This window comes from Entelurus aequoreus, linkage group LG27, assembly GCF_033978785.1.
Source record: "Entelurus aequoreus isolate RoL-2023_Sb linkage group LG27, RoL_Eaeq_v1.1, whole genome shotgun sequence".
NCBI classification, from domain to species: Eukaryota; Metazoa; Chordata; class Actinopteri; order Syngnathiformes; family Syngnathidae; genus Entelurus; species Entelurus aequoreus.
The window spans coordinates 9720492-9742878 of NC_084757.1; the positions used below are offsets into that span (position 1 = coordinate 9720492).

The 22387-nt window shown below is 37.9% G+C and overlaps 2 protein-coding genes across 4 annotated transcripts in view; one reads left to right on the plus strand and one right to left on the minus strand.

Moving 5' to 3' along the window:
* Nucleotides 1-972: 972 nt before the first annotated feature.
* On the minus strand, nucleotides 973-14470 carry ubxn6 (UBX domain protein 6). Of its 2 annotated transcripts, XM_062039566.1 has the most exons (11): nucleotides 14260-14470; nucleotides 11081-11238; nucleotides 9336-9400; nucleotides 9141-9269; nucleotides 5774-5871; nucleotides 5639-5714; nucleotides 4795-4873; nucleotides 4515-4734; nucleotides 4319-4449; nucleotides 4105-4253; nucleotides 973-1511 (listed from the first exon to the last, which is right to left on the minus strand). In XM_062039566.1, the coding sequence occupies exons 1-11, from the start codon at nucleotides 14340-14342 to the stop codon at nucleotides 1368-1370; spliced, it is 1332 nt and encodes a 443-aa protein (XP_061895550.1). In that variant the 5' UTR covers nucleotides 14343-14470; the 3' UTR covers nucleotides 973-1367. The 2 variants fall into 2 exon arrangements, with proteins under 2 accessions (XP_061895550.1, XP_061895549.1); XM_062039565.1 differs by having other exon boundaries at nucleotides 4515-4873.
* A 238-nt stretch (nucleotides 14471-14708) lies between these two features.
* Nucleotides 14709-22387, plus strand: part of uap1 (UDP-N-acetylglucosamine pyrophosphorylase 1) — a 39584-nt gene continuing 31905 nt past the window's right edge. For both annotated transcript variants that reach the window (XM_062039217.1, XM_062039218.1), the window contains exons 1-2: nucleotides 14709-14802; nucleotides 17314-17646. In XM_062039217.1, coding sequence (XP_061895201.1) covers nucleotides 17355-17646 — 292 coding nt within the window. In that variant the 5' untranslated portion in view covers nucleotides 14709-14802; nucleotides 17314-17354. The remainder of the gene's footprint in view (nucleotides 14803-17313; nucleotides 17647-22387) is intronic.

Genomic DNA, 22387 nt, shown 5'->3' on the forward strand with positions numbered 1-22387 from the left:
TATTTATTACAATATTTATTAGAGTATTTATTACAGTATTACAATATTATATTTATTACAATATTTGTTACAGTATTTATCACAATATTTATTATAGTATTTATTACAGTATGTATTACAATATTTATTATAGTATTCAGTAAAATATTTGTTACCGTATTTATTACAGTATGTATTATATTTATTATAGTATTTATTACAGTAATTATGACAAAATGGATTACAGTATTTATGACAATAGTTATTATAGTATTACAATATTTATTATAGTATTTATTACATATGTATTACAGTAATTATGACAATATTTTACAGTATTACAATATGTACTACAGTATTTATTACAGTATGTAATACAATATGTATTACATTATAGTATTTATTACAATACTTATTACAGTTTTACAATATTAGTTACAGTATGCATACTGCATTTATTACAGTATTTATATTACAATATTTATCATAGTATTTGTTACAGTATTTATGACAATATTTATTATAGTATTTATTACAGTATGTATTACAATATTTATTATAGTATTATCACTATGTATTACAATATTTATGACAATATTTGTTACAGTATTACAGTATTTATTACAATATGTATTAGAGTATTTATTTTAATATTTATTATAGTATTTATTACAGTATTACAATATTATATTTATTACAATATTTGTTACAGTATTTATTACAATATTTATTATAGTATTTATTACAGTATGTATTACAGTATTTATTATAGTATTCAGTAAAATATTTGTTACAGTATTTATTACAATATTATTATAGTATTTATTACAGTATGTATTACAATATTTATTACAGTAATTATGACAATAGTTATTATAGTATGTATTAGTATTACAATATTTATTACATATGTAATACAGTAATTATGACAATATTTTACAGTATTACAATATGTACTACAGTATGTAATACAATATTTATTACATAGTATTTATTACAGTATTACCATATTTATTACAATACTTATTACAGTTTTACAATATTAGTTACAGTAGGCATACAGCATTTATTACAGTATTTATATTACAATATTTATAATAGTATTTGTTACAGTATTTATGACAATATTTATTACAGTATTTATGACAATATTTATTACAATATGTGTAACGGCAAGTTGCTTCCAGCAGCACGACATGGCGGGAAAAAGGCGTTCCACTTCTACCTGTCAGGTGTGTGTAGTGTTAAAGTCATTGTTGCAGCTATTAGTGCATGTAAAACATGGACTCACTCACGTTCAATATACCGCCTAGACGGGTGTGATGCTAGCAGACATTAGCGTTCATAAACGACGACGGGAAGTAGTTCCAGAGATGAAGACGGGATCCTCAGGTCAGGGTCTGGATGTTTTCCACAAGTTGGTCTTTTAGGAGAGTTCTTCCTCCTGCGGCTGCGCTGTCGGCCTGCTGCACGGCTGCCATGTCCGCCCGCACGGCCGCGTCAAACGCCAACGACAACAAGGCTGAAGGAACCTGAGACACACAAAGCAATCATGGCGGCAACTTACAGGAAGGACTTGGACACCTGGAAAATACTATTACATTCATACTCTATCACCTTGTATGTATACCATATTGTATACACACTACGTAGTATGTATACTATATTGTATACACACTACGTAGTATGTATACTATATTGTTTGTATACACACTACGTAGTATGTATACTTTATTGTATTAATACTTGGGCTACACAATTTTTCGAAAAACCCAATAATTGTGTTGTTGATATAGTGACAGTAGTGAGTGAAGTCATGTGACTTTTAGACTCCTCATATAATAATATTATTATTGTATAATAGTAAGATTATTCTATAATAATATGATATCAAACTATTTCCAAATATGAGTCTTGGTGCAGACAGACTCCATCATGGTGTTGAAGTCCACATTAAGTACTGAGTCAGAACCTAGCATTCATTCCTGCTGGTCCACTTTTGTAGTCTGTCACTTCTGGAGGTCAAGGGTGCTGGATGGTCGGTTCTGGAGACTTGTCAGTCGGCCCTAGTGGAAGGTCGTGGTCGGTCCTGGAGGATGGATGGTCCGGATGGGTGGTCAGTTAGTCAGTCGATCATGGAGGATGGATGGTCCTGGTGGTCGGTCAGTCAGTGGGTCCTGGTGGGTGGTCGGTTAGTCAGTGGGTCCTGGAGGATGGCCAGTCAGTCCTGGAGGATAGATGGTCCTGGTGGTCGGTCAGTCCTGGTGGGTGGTCGGTTAGTCAGTGGGTCCTGGAGGATGGATGGTCCTGGTGGGTGGTCGGTTAGTCAGTCGGTCCTGGAGGATGGTCGGTCAGTCCTGGAGGATGGATGGTCCTGGTGGGTGGTCAGTTAGTCAGTCGATCCTGGAGGATGGATGGTCCTGGTGGGTGGTCAGTTAGTCAGTCGATCCTGGAGGATGGATGGTCCTGGTGGTCGGTTGGTCCTGGTGGGTTGTCAGTTGGTCCTGGTGGGTGGTCGGTCAGTCCTGGAGGATGGATGGTCCTGGTGGTCTGTTAGTCAGTGGGTCCTGGTGGGTGGTCGGTTAGTCAGTGGGTCCTGGAGGATGGCCAGTCAGTCCTGGAGGATAGATGGTCCTGGTGGTCGGTCAGTCCTGGTGGGTGGTCGGTTAGTCAGTGGGTCCTGGAGGATGGATGGTCCTGGTGGGTGGTCGGTTAGTCAGTCGGTCCTGGAGGATGGTCAGCCAGTCCTGGAGGATGGATGGTCCTGGTGGGTGGTCAGTTAGTCAGTGGGTCCTGGAGGATGGCCAGTCAGTCCTGGAGGATAGATGGTCCTGGTGGTCGGTCAGTCCTGGTGGGTGGTCGGTTAGTCAGTGGGCCTTGGAGGATGGATGGTCCTGGTGGGTGGTCGGTTAGTCAGTCGGTCCTGGAGGATGGTCAGTCAGTCCTGGAGGATGGATGGTCCTGGTGGGTGGTCAGTTAGTCAGTCGATCCTGGAGGATGGATGGTCCTGGTGGGTGGTCAGTTAGTCAGTCGATCCTGGAAGATGGATGGTCCTGGTGGTCGGTTGGTCCTGGTGGGTGGTCGGTCAGTCCTGGTGGGTGGTCGGTCGGTCCTGGAGGATGGATGGTCCTGGTGGTCTGTTAGTCAGTGGGTCCTGGTGGGTGGTCGGTTAGTCAGTGGGTCCTGGAGGATGGCCAGTCAGTCCTGGAGGATAGATGGTCCTGGTGGTCGGTCAGTCCTGGTGGGTGGTCGGTTAGTCAGTGGGTCCTGGAGGATGGATGGTCCTTGTGGGTGGTCGGTTAGTCAGTCAGTCCTGGAGGATGGTCGATCAGTGGGTCCTAATGGTTGGAGGAAGGCCACCAGTCTTGTTTTTAAGGACATAAAAGAGTTCTTCCTCAGTAGAAAAAGGAAGTGAATGTTGATGCTGCAAAGCATCACTTTTGATTGGCTGCTTTGGAGAAGGCTAAGATGGGTCTTCCATCTTGTTCTGACCTCAACCTTCATACAACTTTGGAGAAGATGTGTCCTCCATCTTGTTCTGACATCAACCTTCATACAACAAGTATTCTTCTCTTTATTATTGACATATTTAGATAAGTGATATTTTATGTTGACATTTTCTACCGCTTGTCCCGTTCGGGTTTGCTGGAGCCTATCTCAGCTGCATTCGGGCGGAAGGCGGGGTACACCCTGGACAAGTCGCCACCTCATCACAGAGACAGACAACATACACACTAGAGACCATTTAGTGTTGCCAATCCACCTATCCCCAGGTGCATGTCTTTGGAGGTGGGAGGAAGCCGGAGTACCCGGAGGGAACCCACGCAGTCACGGGGAGAACATGCAAACTCCACACAGAAAGATCCCAAACGCAGGATCGAACACAGGACCTTCGTATTGTGAGGCAGACGCACTAACCCCTCTCCCACCGTGCTGCCCTGTTGACATATTTTGCTGAATGAAAATAAATCCTGCATTCCAAGCTAAGTGTGTCAACTCAGCAAAAGACAAGATGGTTGCTGATGAACCTACTTTGACCTCATCATCATCACCATTATTATTATTATTATTATTGATTGAGCCTGGCCTGCAAACAGGAGTTAAGAACATTCCAAGGATACTCACCAGGTTACACTCGGCGAGAGCGACGTCTTCCGACTCCTGCAGTTTGACGCCTCCTGGAGCCAGGAGATCAAAGGGCTGCCAGCCGTCCACCAGGGAGTCTCGCACGAAGTCGTACAGCGCAGGGAGTCGCTCCCAGGCGTAGAAGGTCCCTGAGGGCGGTCACATGTCACCAGGTGATGATGTCACTGCACCGTGTCACATTTGCATCACCTACCCTGCAGCAGTGTTCCATCAGGAAGTCGAACCCGCAGCAGAGCGTAGTTGTACTTCCTCCTCTCTCGCTGCTCGTCCCGTTCTCTCATGGCTTTGGTGCGCAGCATGGAGTTCTTCTCCACCAGATCGCTCCTGACCAGGGCAACAGAGCGGAGGTTGCCTACGGCCACACAGAACGCGGGACAGCGGTCGTCTACCTGTGCTGCTGCTCCTTCTTCAGCTCCTCGGCGTTCAGGTTGTAGAAGTCGGGCGGCAGCTGGAAGCGCGTGGCGTGGTCCGACGCTCGGAAAGCTTGAGGCCGGCGGTCCAGCTGAGCTCGGAGCGGCTGGCCGCGCTGGAGACGATCTCGCCGTTCCTTCATCAGCTCCAGGGCGTCTGCGCTCTGCTCTGGCAACAGCAGGAACTCTTCTTCCGCCTCTGCGCACCAGGAGACACATGAGGACACCTGGCAGGTGCACACAGGAAGTGGCAAAGTACCTTGGACAGGAAGCATGTGGCTGGTGAAGCCCAGCGCCTGCAGGAACTCTCTGCTGCCCTCTACAGCCACGACCTTGTCCTGCAAGCAGCAGCACACAACATCACTTCTCTCCTTTCAAAGCTGTAGGAAAACACAAGTGTATTTCAAAATAAAAGCTTGGTCAGGTTAAATGTCATTTTCATTCACACAATTCTTTCATATATTGTCTTTTTTTATAGACTCAGACTTTCAAGCCTTTTTTACGGGGAGCGCGTGGCCTCATGACAGTCCAATCAGCGAAAGCCTAAGGGGCGTTGCCTTCAGGGACCCTGGGAAGTAATTGAGTTGAAGGCAACACTTTCTTTAACTCCACCATTAAAGAAAGGATGACACTTTGTATAAGTTCACACTATCTAACCAGCAGGTGGCAGCAGGATGCATCACACTATCTAACCAGCAGGATGAATCACACGATCTAACCAGCAGGTGGCAGCAGCATACATCACATGATCTAACCAGCAGGTGGCAGCAGGATGCATCACACTATCTAACCAGCAGGATGAATCACATGATCTAACCAGCAGGTGGCAGCAGCATGCATCACATGATCTAACCAGCAGGATGCATCACATGATCTAACCAGCAGGTGGCTACACACTATCTAACCAGCAGGTGGCAGCAGGATGCATCACATGATCTAACCAGCAGGTGGCAGCAGGATGCATCACACTATCTAACCAGCAGGTGGCAGCAGCATGCATCACATGATCTAACCAGCAGGATGCATCACATGATCTAACCAGCAGGTGGCAGCAGGATGCATCACACTATCTAACCAGCAGGTGGCAGCAGTGTCAGACGCACCTGAAAGACTTTGTTGCTGACTTTCAGCTTCCTGTATTTGTCTTCGGAAGGATTCTTACAAATGTTTTCCACATACCTGTAAAAACAAAAAAAGGTAATAAGCGTCTTTCCAAGGGAATTTTGAGTTCATCTTACTTGCTCATGATGTCCACGGCCGCCTTCACTTTTTCTTTGTCTTTGTTAAAAGTGTGGATCATCATCACAGACGCCTCCACTGCATCCTCTTCAAAGCGCTAAAAACATGGTAATTATAATCATACATGTCAACACATGTTTGTTATTAATGATCATACATGTCAACACATGTTTGTTATTAATGATCATACATGTCAACACATGTTTGTTATTAATGATCATACATGTCAACACATGTTTGTTATTAATGATCATACATGTCAACACATGTTTGTTATTAATGATCATACATGTCAACACATTTGTTATTAATGATCATACATGTCAACACATGTTTGTTATTAATGATCATACATGTCAACACGTTTGTTATTAATGATCATACATGTCAACACATGTTTGTTATTAATGATCATACATGTCAACACATGTTTGTTATTAATGATCATACATGTCAACACATTTGTTATTAATGATCATACATGTCAACACATGTTTGTTATTAATGATCATACATGTCAACACATTTGTTATTAATGATCATACACGTCAACACATGTTTGTTATTAATGATCATACATGTCAACACATGTTTGTTATTAATGATCATACATGTCAACACATGTTTGTTATTAATGATCATACATGTCAACACATGTTTGTTATTAATGATCATACTTGTCAACACATTTGTTATTAATGATCATACATGTCAACACATTTGTTATTAATGATCATACATGTCAACACATTTGTTATTATTGATCATACATGTCAACACATTTGTTATTAATGATCATACATGTCAACACATGTTTGTTATTAATGATCATACATGTCAACACATGTTTGTTATTAATGATCATACATGTCAACAAATGTTTGTTATTAATGATCATACATGTCAACACATTTGTTATTAATGATCATACATGTCAACACATTTGTTATTACTGATCATACATGTCAACACATTTGTTATTATTGATCATACATGTCAACACATTTGTTATTAATGATCATACATGTCAACACATTTGTTATTAATGATCATACATGTCAACACATGTTTGTTATTAATGATCATACATGTCAACACATGTTTGTTATTAATGATCATACATGTCAACACATGTTTGTTATTAATGATCATAAATGTCAACACATTTGTTATTAATGATCATACATGTCAACACATTTGTTATTACTGATCATACATGTCAACACATTTGTTATTATTGATCATACATGTCAACACATTTGTTATTAATGATCATACATGTCAACACATGTTTGTTGTTAATGATCATACATGTCAACACATTTGTTATTAACGATCATACATGTCAACACATGTTTGTTATTAATGATCATACATGTCAACACATGTTTGTTATTAATGATCATAAATGTCAACACATTTGTTATTAATGATCATACATGTCAACACATGTTTGTTATTAATGATCATAAATGTCAACACATTTGTTATTAATGATCATACATGTCAACACATGTTTGTTATTAATGATCATACATGTCAACACGTTTGTTATTAATGATCATAAATGTCAACACATGTTTGTTATTAATGATCATACATGTCAACACATGTTTGTTATTAATGATCATACATGTCAACACATGTTTGGTATTAATGATCATACATGTCAATGCATGTTTGTTATTAATGATCATACATGTCAACACATGTTTGTTATTAATGATCATACATGTCAACACATGTTTGTTATTAATGATCATACATGTCAACAAATGTTTGTTATTAATGATCATACATGTCAACACATTTGTTATTAATGATCATACATGTCAACACATTTGTTATTACTGATCATACATGTCAACACATTTGTTATTATTGATCATACATGTCAACACATTTGTTATTAATGATCATACATGTCAACACATGTTTGTTATTAATGATCATACATGTCAACACATGTTTGTTATTAATGATCATACATGTCAACACATGTTTGTTATTAATGATCATAAATGTCAACACATTTGTTATTACTGATCATACATGTCAACACATTTGTTATTACTGATCATACATGTCAACACATTTGTTATTATTGATCATACATGTCAACACATTTGTTATTAATGATCATACATGTCAACACATGTTTGTTATTAATGATCATACATGTCAACACATTTGTTATTAATGATCATACATGTCAACACATGTTTGTTATTAATGATCATACATGTCAACACATGTTTGTTATTAATGATCATAAATGTCAACACATTTGTTATTAATGATCATACATGTCAACACATGTTTGTTATTAATGATCATAAATGTCAACACATTTGTTATTAATGATCATACATGTCAACACATGTTTGTTATTAATGATCATACATGTCAACACGTTTGTTATTAATGATCATAAATGTCAACACATGTTTGTTATTAATGATCATACATGTCAACACATGTTTGTTATTAATGATCATACATGTCAACACATGTTTGGTATTAATGATCATACATGTCAATGCATGTTTGTTATTAATGATCATACATGTCAACACATGTTTGGTATTAATGATCATACATGTCAACACATGTTTGTTATTAATGATCATACATGTCAACACATTTGTTATTAATGATCATACATGTCAACACATGTTTGTTATTAATGATCATACATGTCAACACATTTGTTATTAATGATCATACATGTCAACACATGTTTGTTATTAATGATCATACATGTCAACACATTTGTTATTAATGATCATACATGTCAACACATGTTTGTTATTAATGATCATACATGTCAACACATGTTTGTTATTAATGATCATACATGTCAACACATTTGTTATTAATGATCATACATGTCAACACATGTTTGTTATTAATGATCATACACGTCAACACATGTTTGTTATTAATGATCATACATGTCAACACATTTGTTATTAATGATCATACATGTCAACACATGTTTGTTATTAATGATCATACACGTCAACACATGTTTGTTATTAATGATCATACATGTCAACACATTTGTTATTAATGATCATACATGTCAACACATGTTTGTTATTAATGATCATACATGTCAACACATGTTTGTTATTAATGATCATACATGTCAACACATGTTTGGTATTAATGATCATACATGTCAATGCATGTTTGTTATTAATGATCATACATGTCAACACATGTTTGTTATTAATGATCATACATGTCAACACATGTTTGTTATTAATGATCATACATGTCAACACATGTTTGTTATTAATGATCATACATGTCAACACATTTGTTATTAATGATCACAATCATACAACATGCAGGACGCACCTTCAAAATGGCTTCTTTAATGTGGCCTTCCCTCTGCGCCCTGGTGAGCGTGGCTCCTGTTAAGGGGCAGGTGAAGTACACACCTGACACCGAGGGACAGGGATGCTCTTTTGCGGCCAGGTTGGTTCCCTGTGGAGGTGAAGAACTCTTCAAGTGGTTCCAAAAACAGGGTTGGAGCAGAAAAAGACAACAAACCTCTGCAGTGTCTGGCTTGTCTTTTTCTGCCAGTGCAGCAGCTTCAGCCTCCAGCTCTCTTTTCACTACAAGCACAGCATCTTCCAGTTAGCACAGCTACTTTACTCACTTAGCATTTATCCAATGAGCACTTTATTCAGTTAGCATAGCTACTTTAGCATTCATCAATTTACCATAGATACTTTAATCAGTTACAATTCATCCAGTTAGCATGTATATTTTATTCTGGTAGTGTTTTATCTAGTCAGCATAGATACTTTATTCAGTGAGCATAAATACTAGTTTATACGGTTAGTAGAGATACTTTATCCAGTTAGCATAGATACTTTATGCAATAAGCACAGATATTTTATTCCGTTAGCATATACTAGTTTATTCAGTTAGCATAGATACTAGTGTATTTAGTTAGCATATATACTAGTTTATTCAGTTAGCATAGATACTAGTTTATACAGTTTGCAGAGGTACTTTATGCAATAAGCATATACAGTATATTGTATTCAGTTAACATAGATACTACTTTATTCAGTAAGCATAGATACTAGTTTATTTAGTTAGCATATATACTAGTTAATCCAGTTAGCATATATACTAGTTTATTCATTTAGCATATATATTACTTTATTAAATTAGCATATATACTAGTTAATTCAGTTAGCATATATACTAGTTAACCCAGTTAGCATATATACTAGTGTGTTCATTTAGCATATATACTAGTTTATTTAGTTAGCATATATACTAGTTTATCCAGTTAGTATATATACTAGTTAATCCAGTTACCATATATACAAGTTAATTTGGTTATCATAGATACTAGTTCATTCAATTAACATAGATACTAGTTTATTCAGTTAGCATATATCGTAGTTTATTTAGTTGGCATAAATACTAGTTTATTTAGTTAGCAAACCTACTTGTTAATCAAGTTAGCATATATACTAGTTTATTCAGTTAGCATACATACTAGTTTATTTAGTCAGCATAAATACGAGTTAATCCAGTTATCATATATACTAGTTTATTCAGATAGCATATATACTTGTTTATTTTGGTTAGCATATATATACTACTTTGTTCAGTTAGCATAGATACTAGTTTATCCAGTTAGCTAATATACTAGTTTGAGTCATCATAGATACTAGTTTATCCAGTTAGCACATATACTAGTTTGAGTCATCATAGATACTAGTTTATCCAGTTAGCACATATACTAGTTTGAGTCATCATAGATACTAGTTTATCCAGTTAGCACATATACTAGTTTGAGTCGTCATAAATACTGGTTTATCCAGTTAGCACATATACTAGTTTGAGTCATCATAAATACTAGTTTATCCAGTTAGCACATATACTAGTTTGAGTCGTCATAAATACTAGTTTATCCAGTTAGCACATATACTAGTTTGAGTCATCATATATACTAGTTTATCCAGTTAACATAAATAATAGTTTACTCAGTTAGCATAGCTACTAGTTTATTCAGTTAACATAGATAATAGTTTATCCAGTTAGCATAGCTACTAGTTGATACAGTTAGCATAGATAATAGTTTATCCAGTTAGTATAGCTACTAGTTGATACAGTTAGCATAGATAATAGTTTATTCAGTTAGCATAGCTACTAGTTGATTCAGTTAACATAGATAATAGTTTATTCAGTTAGCATAGCTACTAGTTGATTCAGTTAGCATACATATTAGTTTATTGAGTTAGCACAGAAGCCAGTGAGTGTGCCAGTGTCACCCTGGTTCCTGATGGCGTCCTGGGAGGTGAGAACTTTGGGCCGCGGCTGCTGTTCAATCCTGGCCAGAGCTGCTGCTCCTGCTCGCTGGGATCCCTCGCTGGGTTCTGCACGCTGCTGCTTGCCAGCGGAGCTCCTTTGGCCTCTGTCAGCTGCAGCACTTTGCAAGGAAGACCACATTTTTATCTTCCTAACAGCTGCCATGGAAAGTGTTTTTAACGCCGTTGTCTCGGATTTAGCTTTAGCCAACCAACCAGCAACTAGACGGGCCCGCTGACGAGTGTTGGAAAGACATGACACGGCAACTACAACACTCATGCCAGCAGAAATATCACTTATGATATCAAGTCTAGCAGAAATATCACATATGATATCAAGTCTAGCAGAAATATCACATATGATATCAAGTCTAGCAGAAATATCACATCTGATATCAAGTCTAGCAGAAGCAGAAATATCACATATGATATCAAGTCCAGCCGAAATATCACATATGATATCAAGTCTAGTAGAAATAGCACATATGGTATCAAGTCTGGCAGAAATATCACATATGATATCAAGTCTAGCAGAAATATCACATATGATATAAAGTCTGGCAGGAATATCACATATGATATCAAGTCTAGTAGAAATAGCACATATGGTATCAAGTCTGGCAGAAATATCACATATGATATCAAGACTAGCAGAAATATCACATATGATATAAAGTCTGGCAGGAATATCACATATGATATCAAAGTCCAGCAGACTTGATATCATATGTGATATTTCTGCTAGACTTGATATCAGATGTGATATTTCTGATATCAAGTCTAGCAGATATATCACATCTGATATCAAGTCTGGCAGGAATATCACATATGATATCAAAGTCCAGCAGACTTGATATCATATGTGATATTTCTGCTAGACTTGATATCAGATGTGATTTTTCTGCTAGACTTGATATCAGACTAGAGTTGATATCATATGTGATATTTCTGCTAGACTTGATATCAGATGTGATATTTCTGCTAGACTTGATATCAGACTAGAGTTGATATCATATGTGATATTTCTGCTAGACTTGATATTAGACTAGACTTGATATCATATGTGATATCTCTGCTAGACATGATATCAAATGTGATATTTCTGCTAAACTTGATATCATATGTGATATTTCTAGATATTTCTGCTGGACTTGATATCATATGTGATAGTTCTGCTAGACTTGATATCATATGTGATATTTCTGCTGGACTTGATTTTAGACTAGACTTGATATCATATGGGATATTTCTGCCAGACTTTATATCATATGTGATATTTCTGCCAGACTTGATATCATAGGTGATATTTCTGCCGGACTTGATATCATATGTGATATTTCTGCCAGACTTGATATCATATGTGATATTTCTGCCAGACTTGATATCATGTAATATTTCTGCCAGACTTGATATCATGTAATATTTCTGCTGGACTTGATATCATATGTGATATTTCTGCCAGACTTGATATCATAGGTGATATTTCTGCCAAACTTGATATCATAGGTGATATTTCTGCCAGACTTGATATCAGATGTGATATTTCTGCTAGACTTGATATCAGACTAGAGTTGATATCATATGTGATATTTCTGCTAGACTTGATATTAGACTAGACTTGATATCATATGTGATATCTCTGCTAGACATGATATCAAATGTGATATTTCTGCTAAACTTGATATCATATGTGATATTTCTAGATATTTCTGCTGGACTTGATATCATATGTGATAGTTCTGCTAGACTTGATATCATATGTGATATTTCTGCTGGACTTGATTTTAGACTAGACTTGATATCATATGTGATATTTCTGCCAGACTTGATATCATATGTGATATTTCTGCCAGACTTGATATCATATGTGATATTTCTGCCGGACTTGATATCATATGTGATATTTCTGCCAGACTTGATATCATATGTGATATTTCTGCCAGACTTGATATCATGTAATATTTCTGCCAGACTTGATATCATGTAATATTTCTGCTGGACTTGATATCATATGTGATATTTCTGCCAGACTTGATATCATAGGTGATATTTCTGCCAGACTTGATATCATAGGTGATATTTCTGCCAGACTTGATATCATATGTAATATTTCTGCCAGACTTGATATCATATGTGATATTTCTGCCAGACTTGATATCATGTAATATTTCTGCTGGACTTGATATCATATGTGATATTTCTGCTGGACTTGATTTTAGACTAGACTTGATATCATATGTGATATTTCTGCCAGACTTGATATCATATGTGATATTTCTGCCAGACTTGATATCATAGGTGATATTTCTGCCAGACTTGATATCATATGTGATATTTCTGCCAGACTTGATATCATATGTCATATTTCTGCCAGACTTGATATCGTGTAATATTTCTGCTGGACTTGATATCATATGTGATACTTCTGCTAAACTTGATATCATATGTGATATTTCTGCTGGACTTGATATCATATGTGATATTTCTGCTAGACTTGATATCATTTGTGATATTTCTGCTAGACTTGATATCATATGTGATATTTCTGCTAGACTTGATATCATATGTGATATTTCTGCTGGACTTGATATTAGACTAGACTTGATATCATATGTGATATTTCTGCTAGACTTGATATCATATGTGATATTTCTGCTAGACTTGATACTGCCACATATGATGTCATATGTGATATTTCTGCTAGACTTGATACTGCCACATATGATATCAAGTGTAGCAGAAATATCACATATGATATCAAGTCTAGTCTGATATCAAGTCCAGCAGTAATTTAATATCACATATGATATCAAGTCTAGTCTGATATCAAGTCCAGCAGAAATATCACATATGATATCAAGTCTAGTCTGATACCAAATCCAGCAGAAATTTCACATATGATATCACGTCTACTCTGATACCAAGTCCAGCAGAAATATCATATGATATCAAGTGTAGTCTGATATCAAGTCCAGCAGAAATATAACATATGATATCAAGTCTAGTCTGATACCAAATCCAGCAGAAATTTCACATATGATTTCAAGTCTACTCTGATATCAAGTCCAGCATTAATATCACATCTAATATCAAGTCTAGCAAAAAACAACGTCATGTTTAGCTAGCTCCGGCAAACAACTTGCCTCCTGTCGTCAGTGAGCTTCTTCCCAGGGCCTGCAGACTTAAAAGTCATGTCCTTTTTGATGCCGTCCAGAAACTTCTTCATGTTTTCCGAAGACAAGAATTAACAAAAGGAAGCAGGCCGAAAAAGTGACTGCAGGATTATAATAACACCATCAACTGACAACAGCACTTCCGCTGACAACAGTTCTACTTCCGCCTTGTTGTGTCGAGGTGCTGCCACCGTGCGGTAGGAAGTTTTCTTAGACGGGGCGTTCACGGATAAAGAATCAAAAGTCACTGAGTTTTCAGACTCGCCTTTTCCCAAAATATTTATTTGTAGATTAAATATTATAGTTCAATGTCAGTTATATCTTTTCTACGCACTCGATATTCAGTCAATCACTGTTTTTGTAAAGTACATCTTAATACTCTTGGGAAATTTACGAGGTTGACGTGAACGCCTCCTTGGACCAGCTGCCTCCACGTCAGCGTGACGTCACTAGAGGCGCGGTCCGCCTGAGAGTGAACATTTCTTCCCAAAACACACAAGTGACGCTCCTAAGGTGAGTTTTCAAGTAGGATATTCACAACTTGTCTTCTTTCAGCGCTTCCAACAGTTAGCAACGTTAGCTCATCCACCCGAACTAAGACACTAAGTGTGAACTCAATCGCAACATTTAGCGGCTTTGGTTTGTTTTCATAGCAACTCTTGTTCGTTACCAAGACAATATTTTCTACAAAAATGAACTACTTCAAACGTATCTTAACGACAAGGGCGCCATTTCGTTCGGAAGGATTATTCACAGTCATCTTCAAATTGTTTCAGGAAGAAATTGGTATTTGCCAGCAATGTGAACATTTTCTGTGGTGGCATCACAAAAGAAGCCAAATAAAAAGCTAAACCGAGATTTGCATTTGTACTTTTCAAAATAAATGTCAATCAAGTGTTTTTTTTATGTTGTCTTTTATTCACAATCCATGTGAAAGACAAGAACACATGTTTTAATTTAATTATGCATTCTAAGTTGTAAAATACGGCAAGTAGAAGGTGGCTAACAATGTAGCTAATGGGAGTAAACTATTGTGCCCATAAAATCCTCTAAAACATCCAAAAAGTTCCAACAATACTCTATTTGCATGTGGTGACCTGAATATTAACACGTTTTATAAGTGCTAAAGCAGAGGAACTACTTTTAGCGATGCAGTGATCACAGAGCGCTAATATTGACATAAGAGCTGCTGCATGGCCTCTGAGTTGGTGAAAGTTAATTCTAGATGATGCATCATGTCTCTCACCTGGATAGTAGAAGGTTGTGGACATAAACCCACAACTTGGTCAACTTTGACATCCAACTTAGACCCGGAGATGGCCAGAAAGACACGAAAAAACACTTTTTTTTTTAACTCTTAGTGAGGGTTATGATGAATTGTTGATGTTAAGGGGAAGATATAAACATCCCACCAGTCTTTATCCCAGTGAAAGCAGACATTGTACAGTAAGTGATTGGTTTATTATGCTTGTATATCTTGTTTAGCACTTAGCAATACTGTTAAATGATGCTTAGTGTTTGACTAAAGCTGCAGCTTCTATAACTTGTAGATCATCCTCATTATATTCAGGTTCAAAAATAGAAGTATCTGGATCATCATTTGTCCCAAAGTAGTCTTTGTTGTCTGCCATAATTAGTAGTCGAGTAGTTGTTGAAGGGAAATAGAGAATGTTTTGTGAAACTAATGCTGAAAATGATCAAAATAAGTAAATATAACACGTTTTTTATGAATATTACTACATGACATATACTGTATACTTACATAATTTATATATTACATGTTATTATGAATATTACTACATTACGTATATATTATATATATGTATGTATATGTGTATATATATAAATATATATATATGTATGTATATGTGTATATATATATAAATATATATATATATATGTATGTATATGTGTATATATATATATGTATGTATATATATATATATATATATATATATATATGTATATATATATATATATACATATGTATATACTGTATATGTATGTATGTATATATATGTATGTGTATATATATATGTATATATATATGTATATATATATATATGTATATATATGTATGTATATGTATGTATATATATGTATATATATTAGGGATGTCCGATAATATCGGCATAATATAATGCGTTAAAATGTAATATCGGAAATTATCGGTATCGGTTTTTTTATTATCTGTATCGTTTTTTTGTTTTTTTTTTTAATTAAATCAACATAAAAAACACAAGATACACTTACAATTAGTGCACCAACCCAAAAAACCTCCCTCCCCCCATTTCTTTGTGTTATCAATATTCTGGTTCCTACATTATATATCAATATATATCAATACAGTCTGCAAGGGATACAGTCCGTAAGCACACATGATTGTGCGTGCTGCTGGTCCACTAATAGTACTAACCTTTAACAGTTAATTTTACTCATTTTCATTCATTACTAGTTTCTATGTAACTGTTTTTATATTGTTTTACTTTCTTTTTTATTCAAGAAAATGTTTTTAATTTAGTTATCTTATTTTATAATTTTTTAAAAAAGTACCTTATCTTCACCATACATGGTTGTCCAAATTAGGCATAATAATGTGTTAATTCCACGACTATCGGTTGATATCGGTATCGGTTGATATCGGTATCAGTAATTAAAGAGTTGGACAATATCGGAATATCGGATATCGGCAAAAAGCCATTATCGGACATCCCTAATATATATATATATATATATATATGTGTGTATATATATGTATATATATATGTATATATGTATATATATATATATATATATATATGTATTTCCATATATAAAGTGTGTATATGATTGATAAATATTGGAAGGTGCTTATTGAGTTATCAACATTGTTTCCAAGCAGCTGATGTTTGATGACTTCATAGTTAATGTTTCACATTAAAGTGTGTTGGGTGTGTCCATGCCAGTTTGTGTGTTCCTGTCAGCACCTTCAACCCGCCCATAATCCAAAGTGTTTGCTAATAAATCACCCTCGGTGTGTTTCAGTTTGCCAAAGCTCTCCTTCACTCGACAAGGACGCCAAGAACATGGACGCCACGAACAAGGACGCCAGCAAACTCCTCCACAGGTTGGCTGAGGCCGACCAGGCTCACCTCCTGAGGTTCTGGGACCAGCTGAGCTCTGAGGAGCGAGCGGCCTTGACCCTGGACCTCCAAGGAATGGACTTCCGGGAGCTCCAGGGCTTCTTCAAGAAGGCCATGGAGGTGTCCCACCACAGCAGCCAGGACAAGATGGACGACCGCATGGAGCCTGTCCCAAGGGAGGTGCTGGGGAGCGTGACCAGGGACCAGATGAGTGTCAAGAGCTGGGAACAAACAGGTGATGTCACCAAGTCTGGCCTGCTTGACTCGGGTCCAAACAACTCAAATTGTGTCTACTCTGAGTGGGCCGGTGATCGACTAAGACTACATGTTGCGTGATCTACTAAGACAACATGTTGTGTGATCTACTAAGACAACATGTTGCGTGATCTACTAAGACAACATGTTGCGTGATCTACTAAGACAACATGTTGTGTGATCTACTAAGACTACCTGTTGTGTGATCGACTAAGACTACATGTTGCGTGATCTACTAAGACAACATGTTGTGTGATCTACTAAGACAACATGTTGCGTGATCTACTAAGACAACATGTTGCGTGATCTACTAAGACAACATGTTGTGTGATCTACTAAGACTACCTGTTGCGTGATCTACTAAGACAACATGTTGTGTGATCTACTAAGACTACCTGTTGCGTGATCTACTAAGACAACATGTTGTGTGATCTACTAAGACTACCTGTTGCGTGTGATCTACTAAGACTGCATGTTGTGTGTGATCTACTAAGACTGTGTGTGATCTACTAAGACAACATGTTGTGTGATCTACTAAGACTACCTGTTGCGTGTGATCTACTAAGACTGCATGTTGTGTGTGATCTACTAAGACTGTGTGTGATCTACTAAGACAACATGTTGCGTGATCTACTAAGACAACATGTTGTGTGATCTACTAAGACTACCTGTTGTGTGATCGACTAAGACTACATGTTGCGTGATCTACTAAGAAAACATGTTGTGTGATCTACTAAGACAACATGTTGTGTGATCTACTAAGACTACCTGTTGCGTGATCTACTAAGACAACATGTTGTGTGATCTACTAAGACTACCTGTTGCGTGATCTACTAAGACAACATGTTGTGTGATCTACTAAGACTACCTGTTGCGTGATCTACTAAGACAACATGTTGTGTGATCTACTAAGACTACCTGTTGCGTGATCTACTAAGACAACATGTTGTGTGATCTACTAAGACTACCTGTTGCGTGATCTACTAAGAAAACATGTTGTGTGATCTACTAAGACTACCTGTTGCGTGATCTACTAAGAAAACATGTTGTGTGATCTACTAAGACAACATGTTGTGTGATCTACTAAGACTACCTGTTGCGTGATCTACTAAGACAACATGTTGTGTGATCTACTAAGACTACCTGTTGCGTGATCTACTAAGACAACATGTTGTGTGATCTACTAAGACTACCTGTTGCGTGATCTACTAAGACAACATGTTGTGTGATCTACTAAGACTACCTGTTGCGTGATCTACTAAGACAACATGTTGTGTGATCTACTAAGACTACCTGTTGCGTGATCTACTAAGAAAACATGTTGTGTGATCTACTAAGACTACCTGTTGCGTGATCTACTAAGACAACATGTTGTGTGATCTACTAAGACTACCTGTTGCGTGATCTACTAAGAAAACATGTTGTGTGATCTACTAAGACTACCTGTTGCGTGATCTACTAAGACAACATGTTGTGTGATCTACTAAGACTACCTGTTGCGTGATCTACTAAGACAACATGTTGTGTGATCTACTAAGACTACCTGTTGCGTGATCTACTAAGACAACATGTTGTGTGATCTACTAAGACTACCTGTTCCGTGATCTACTAAGACAACATGTTGTGTGATCTACTAAGACTACCTGTTGTGTGATCTACTAAGAAAACATGTTGTGTGATCTACTAAGACTACCTGTTGCGTGATCTACTAAGACAACATGTTGTGTGATCTACTAAGACTACCTGTTGCGTGATCTACTAAGACAACATGTTGTGTGATCTACTAAGACTACCTGTTGCGTGATCTACTAAGACAGCATGTTGTGTGATCTACTAAGACTACCTGTTGCGTGATCTACTAAGACTGCATGTTGTGTGATCTACTAAGACAACATGTTGTGTGATCTACTAAGACTACCTGTTGCGTGATCTACTAAGACAACATGTTGTGTGATCTACTAAGACTACCTGTTGCGTGATCTACTAAGAAAACATGTTGTGTGATCTACTAAGACTACCTGTTGCGTGATCTACTAAGACAACATGTTGTGTGATCTACTAAGACTACCTATTGCGTGTGATCTACTAAGACTGCATGTTGTGTGTGATCTACTAAGACTGTGTGTGATCTACTAAGACTACCTGCTGCGTGTGATCTACTAAGACTGCGTGTGATCTACTAAGACTACCTGCTGCGTGTGATCTACTAAGACTGCGTGTTGCGTGTGATCTACTAAGACTGTGTGTTGCGTGTGATCTACTAAGACTACCTGTTGCGTGTGATCTACTAAGACTGTGTGTTGCGTGATCTACTAAGACTGTGTGTTGCGTGTGATCGACTAAGACCCCGTGTTGCGTATGATCGACTAAGACCACATGTTGTGTGTGATCTACTAAGACTGTGTGTTGCGTGTGATCGATTAAGACCACATGTTGCGTATGATCGACTAAGACTGTGTGTTGCGTATGATCGACTAAGACCACATGTTGCGTGTGATCGACTAAGACTGCGTGTTGCATGTGATCTACTAAGACTTCGTGTTGCGTGTGATCTACTAAGACTGCATGTTGCGTGTGATCTACTCAGACTGCGTGTTGCGTGTGATCGACTAAAACTGCGTGTTGCGCGTGATCTACTAAGACTGTGTTGCGTGTGATCGATTAAGACTCTGTGTTGTGTGTGATCTACTAAGACTGGGTGTGATCTACTAAGACTGTGTGTTGCGTGATCTACTAAGACTGTGTGTTGCGTGTGATCGACTAAGACCCCGTGTTGCGTATGATCGACTAAGTCCACATGTTGTGTGTGATCTACTAAGACTGTGTGTTGCGTGTGATCGATTAAGACCACATGTTGCGTATGATCGACTAAGACTGCGTGTTGCGTATGATCGACTAAGACCACATGTTGCGTGTGATCGACTAAGACTGCGTGTTGCATGTGATCTACTAAGACTTCGTGTTGCGTGTGATCTACTAAGACTGCATGTTGCGTGTGATCTACTAAGACTGTGTGTTGCGTGTGATCGACTAAAACTGCGTGTTGCGCGTGATCTACTAAGACTGTGTTGCATGTGATCGATTAAGACTCTGTGTTGTGTGTGATCTACTAAGACTGTGTTGCGTGATCTACTAAGACTGTGTGTTGCGTGATCTACTAAGACTGTGTGTTGCGTGTGATCGACTAAGACCCCATGTTGCGTATGATCGACTAAGTCCACATGTTGTGTGTGATCTACTAAGACTGTGTGTTGCGTGTGATCGATTAAGACCACATGTTGCGTATGATCGACTAAGACTGCGTGTTGCGTATGATCGACTAAGACCACATGTTGCGTGTGATCGACTAAGACTGCGTGTTGCGTGTGATTGACTAAGACTGCGTGTTGCGTGTGATCGACTAAGACCCCGTGTTGCGTATGATCGACTAAGACCGCATGTTGCGTGTGATCGACTAAGACTGCGTGTTGCGTGTGATCGACTAAGTCCACATGTTGTGTGTGATCTACTAAGACTGTGTGTTGCGTGTGATCGATTAAGACCACATGTTGCGTATGATCGACTAAGACTGCGTGTTGCGTATGTTTGACTAAGACCACATGTTGCGTGTGATCGACTAAGACTGCGTGTTGCGTGTGATCGACTAAGACTGCGTGTTGCGTGTGATTGACTAAGACCCCGTGTTGCGTATGATCGACTAAGACCGCATGTTGCGTGTGATCGACTAAGACTGCCTGTTGCGTGTGATCGACTAAGACTGCGTGTTGCGTGTGATCGACTAAGACTGCGTGTTGCGTGTGATCGACTAAGACTGCGTGTTGCGTGTGATCGACTAAGACTGCGTGTTGCGTGTGATCGACTAAGACTGCGTGTTGCGTGTGATCGACTAAGACTGCGTGTTGCGTGTGATCGACTAAGACTGCGTGTTGCGTGTGATCGACTAAGACTGCGTGTTGCGTGTGATCGACTAAGACTGCGTGTTGCGTGTGATCGACTAAGACTGCGTGTTGCGTGTGATATACCAAGACTGTGTTTTGTATTTACACCAAGTCATGTTCAAAGTCGTGTTTTGTCCCTTCAAGAAATTGAGGTCGTGGTTCTTCACTTCTTCAATGACTACATGAGGTCACTGTGCTCGGCAGGAGCAAATAGTCTTATTTTGAAAGGGCGTGTCTTGGTGTCGCTGGTCAAAGTCTGCTTTTTGGTTTTTTTACGAGACACAGGAGCGCTTTGTTGCCATCACGTCAGCAGCTTGCTTTATGTCAGAGAACGCTGATAAATGTCATAAAACTTTACTACTTTAGTACTTATTAAGTTGTACCTTATTGTGAAGGTAATAATTTGTCAAATCTTCTCCTCTTACCTGTGCTGCTATTATCAAAGACACCACAAACTTCTATTGACCTCATAAATTGGATTGGTTTGTAATTTCTCACACAGCTCAATACAGATATATACATTGTAAAATTAGTTATGTGCACAGAAATATTGTGTAAATGTTTATTTACATACCTTAATTGTTCTGAACGGTGTCTGTAACACGGCAGTACAAAGGGTGGGCTAAACAGACTCAATAAGAGGAGTGGTCCACTCCCGACTAACTCTCCAATCAGTTAAACAGACTCAATAAGAAGAGTGGTCCACTCCCGACTAGCTCTCCAATCAGTTAAACAGACTCAATAAGAAGAGTGGTCCACTCCCGACTAACTCTCCAATCAGTT

Bases quoted from the DNA above. Each gene is read 5' to 3' on its own strand.
- ubxn6 (XM_062039565.1), bottom strand. From the start codon at position 14,342: ATGAAGAAGTTTCTGGACGGCATCAAAAAGGACATGACTTTTAAGTCT. The intron at 5,715-5,773 runs GTAAGATGAACT...TTGTTTTTACAG, and splicing joins GCCGTGGACATCATGAGCAA to GTATGTGGAAAACATTTGTA. The intron at 1,512-4,104 runs GTGAGTATCCTT...TGTGTGTCTCAG, and splicing joins CTCTCGCCGAGTGTAACCTG to GTTCCTTCAGCCTTGTTGTC.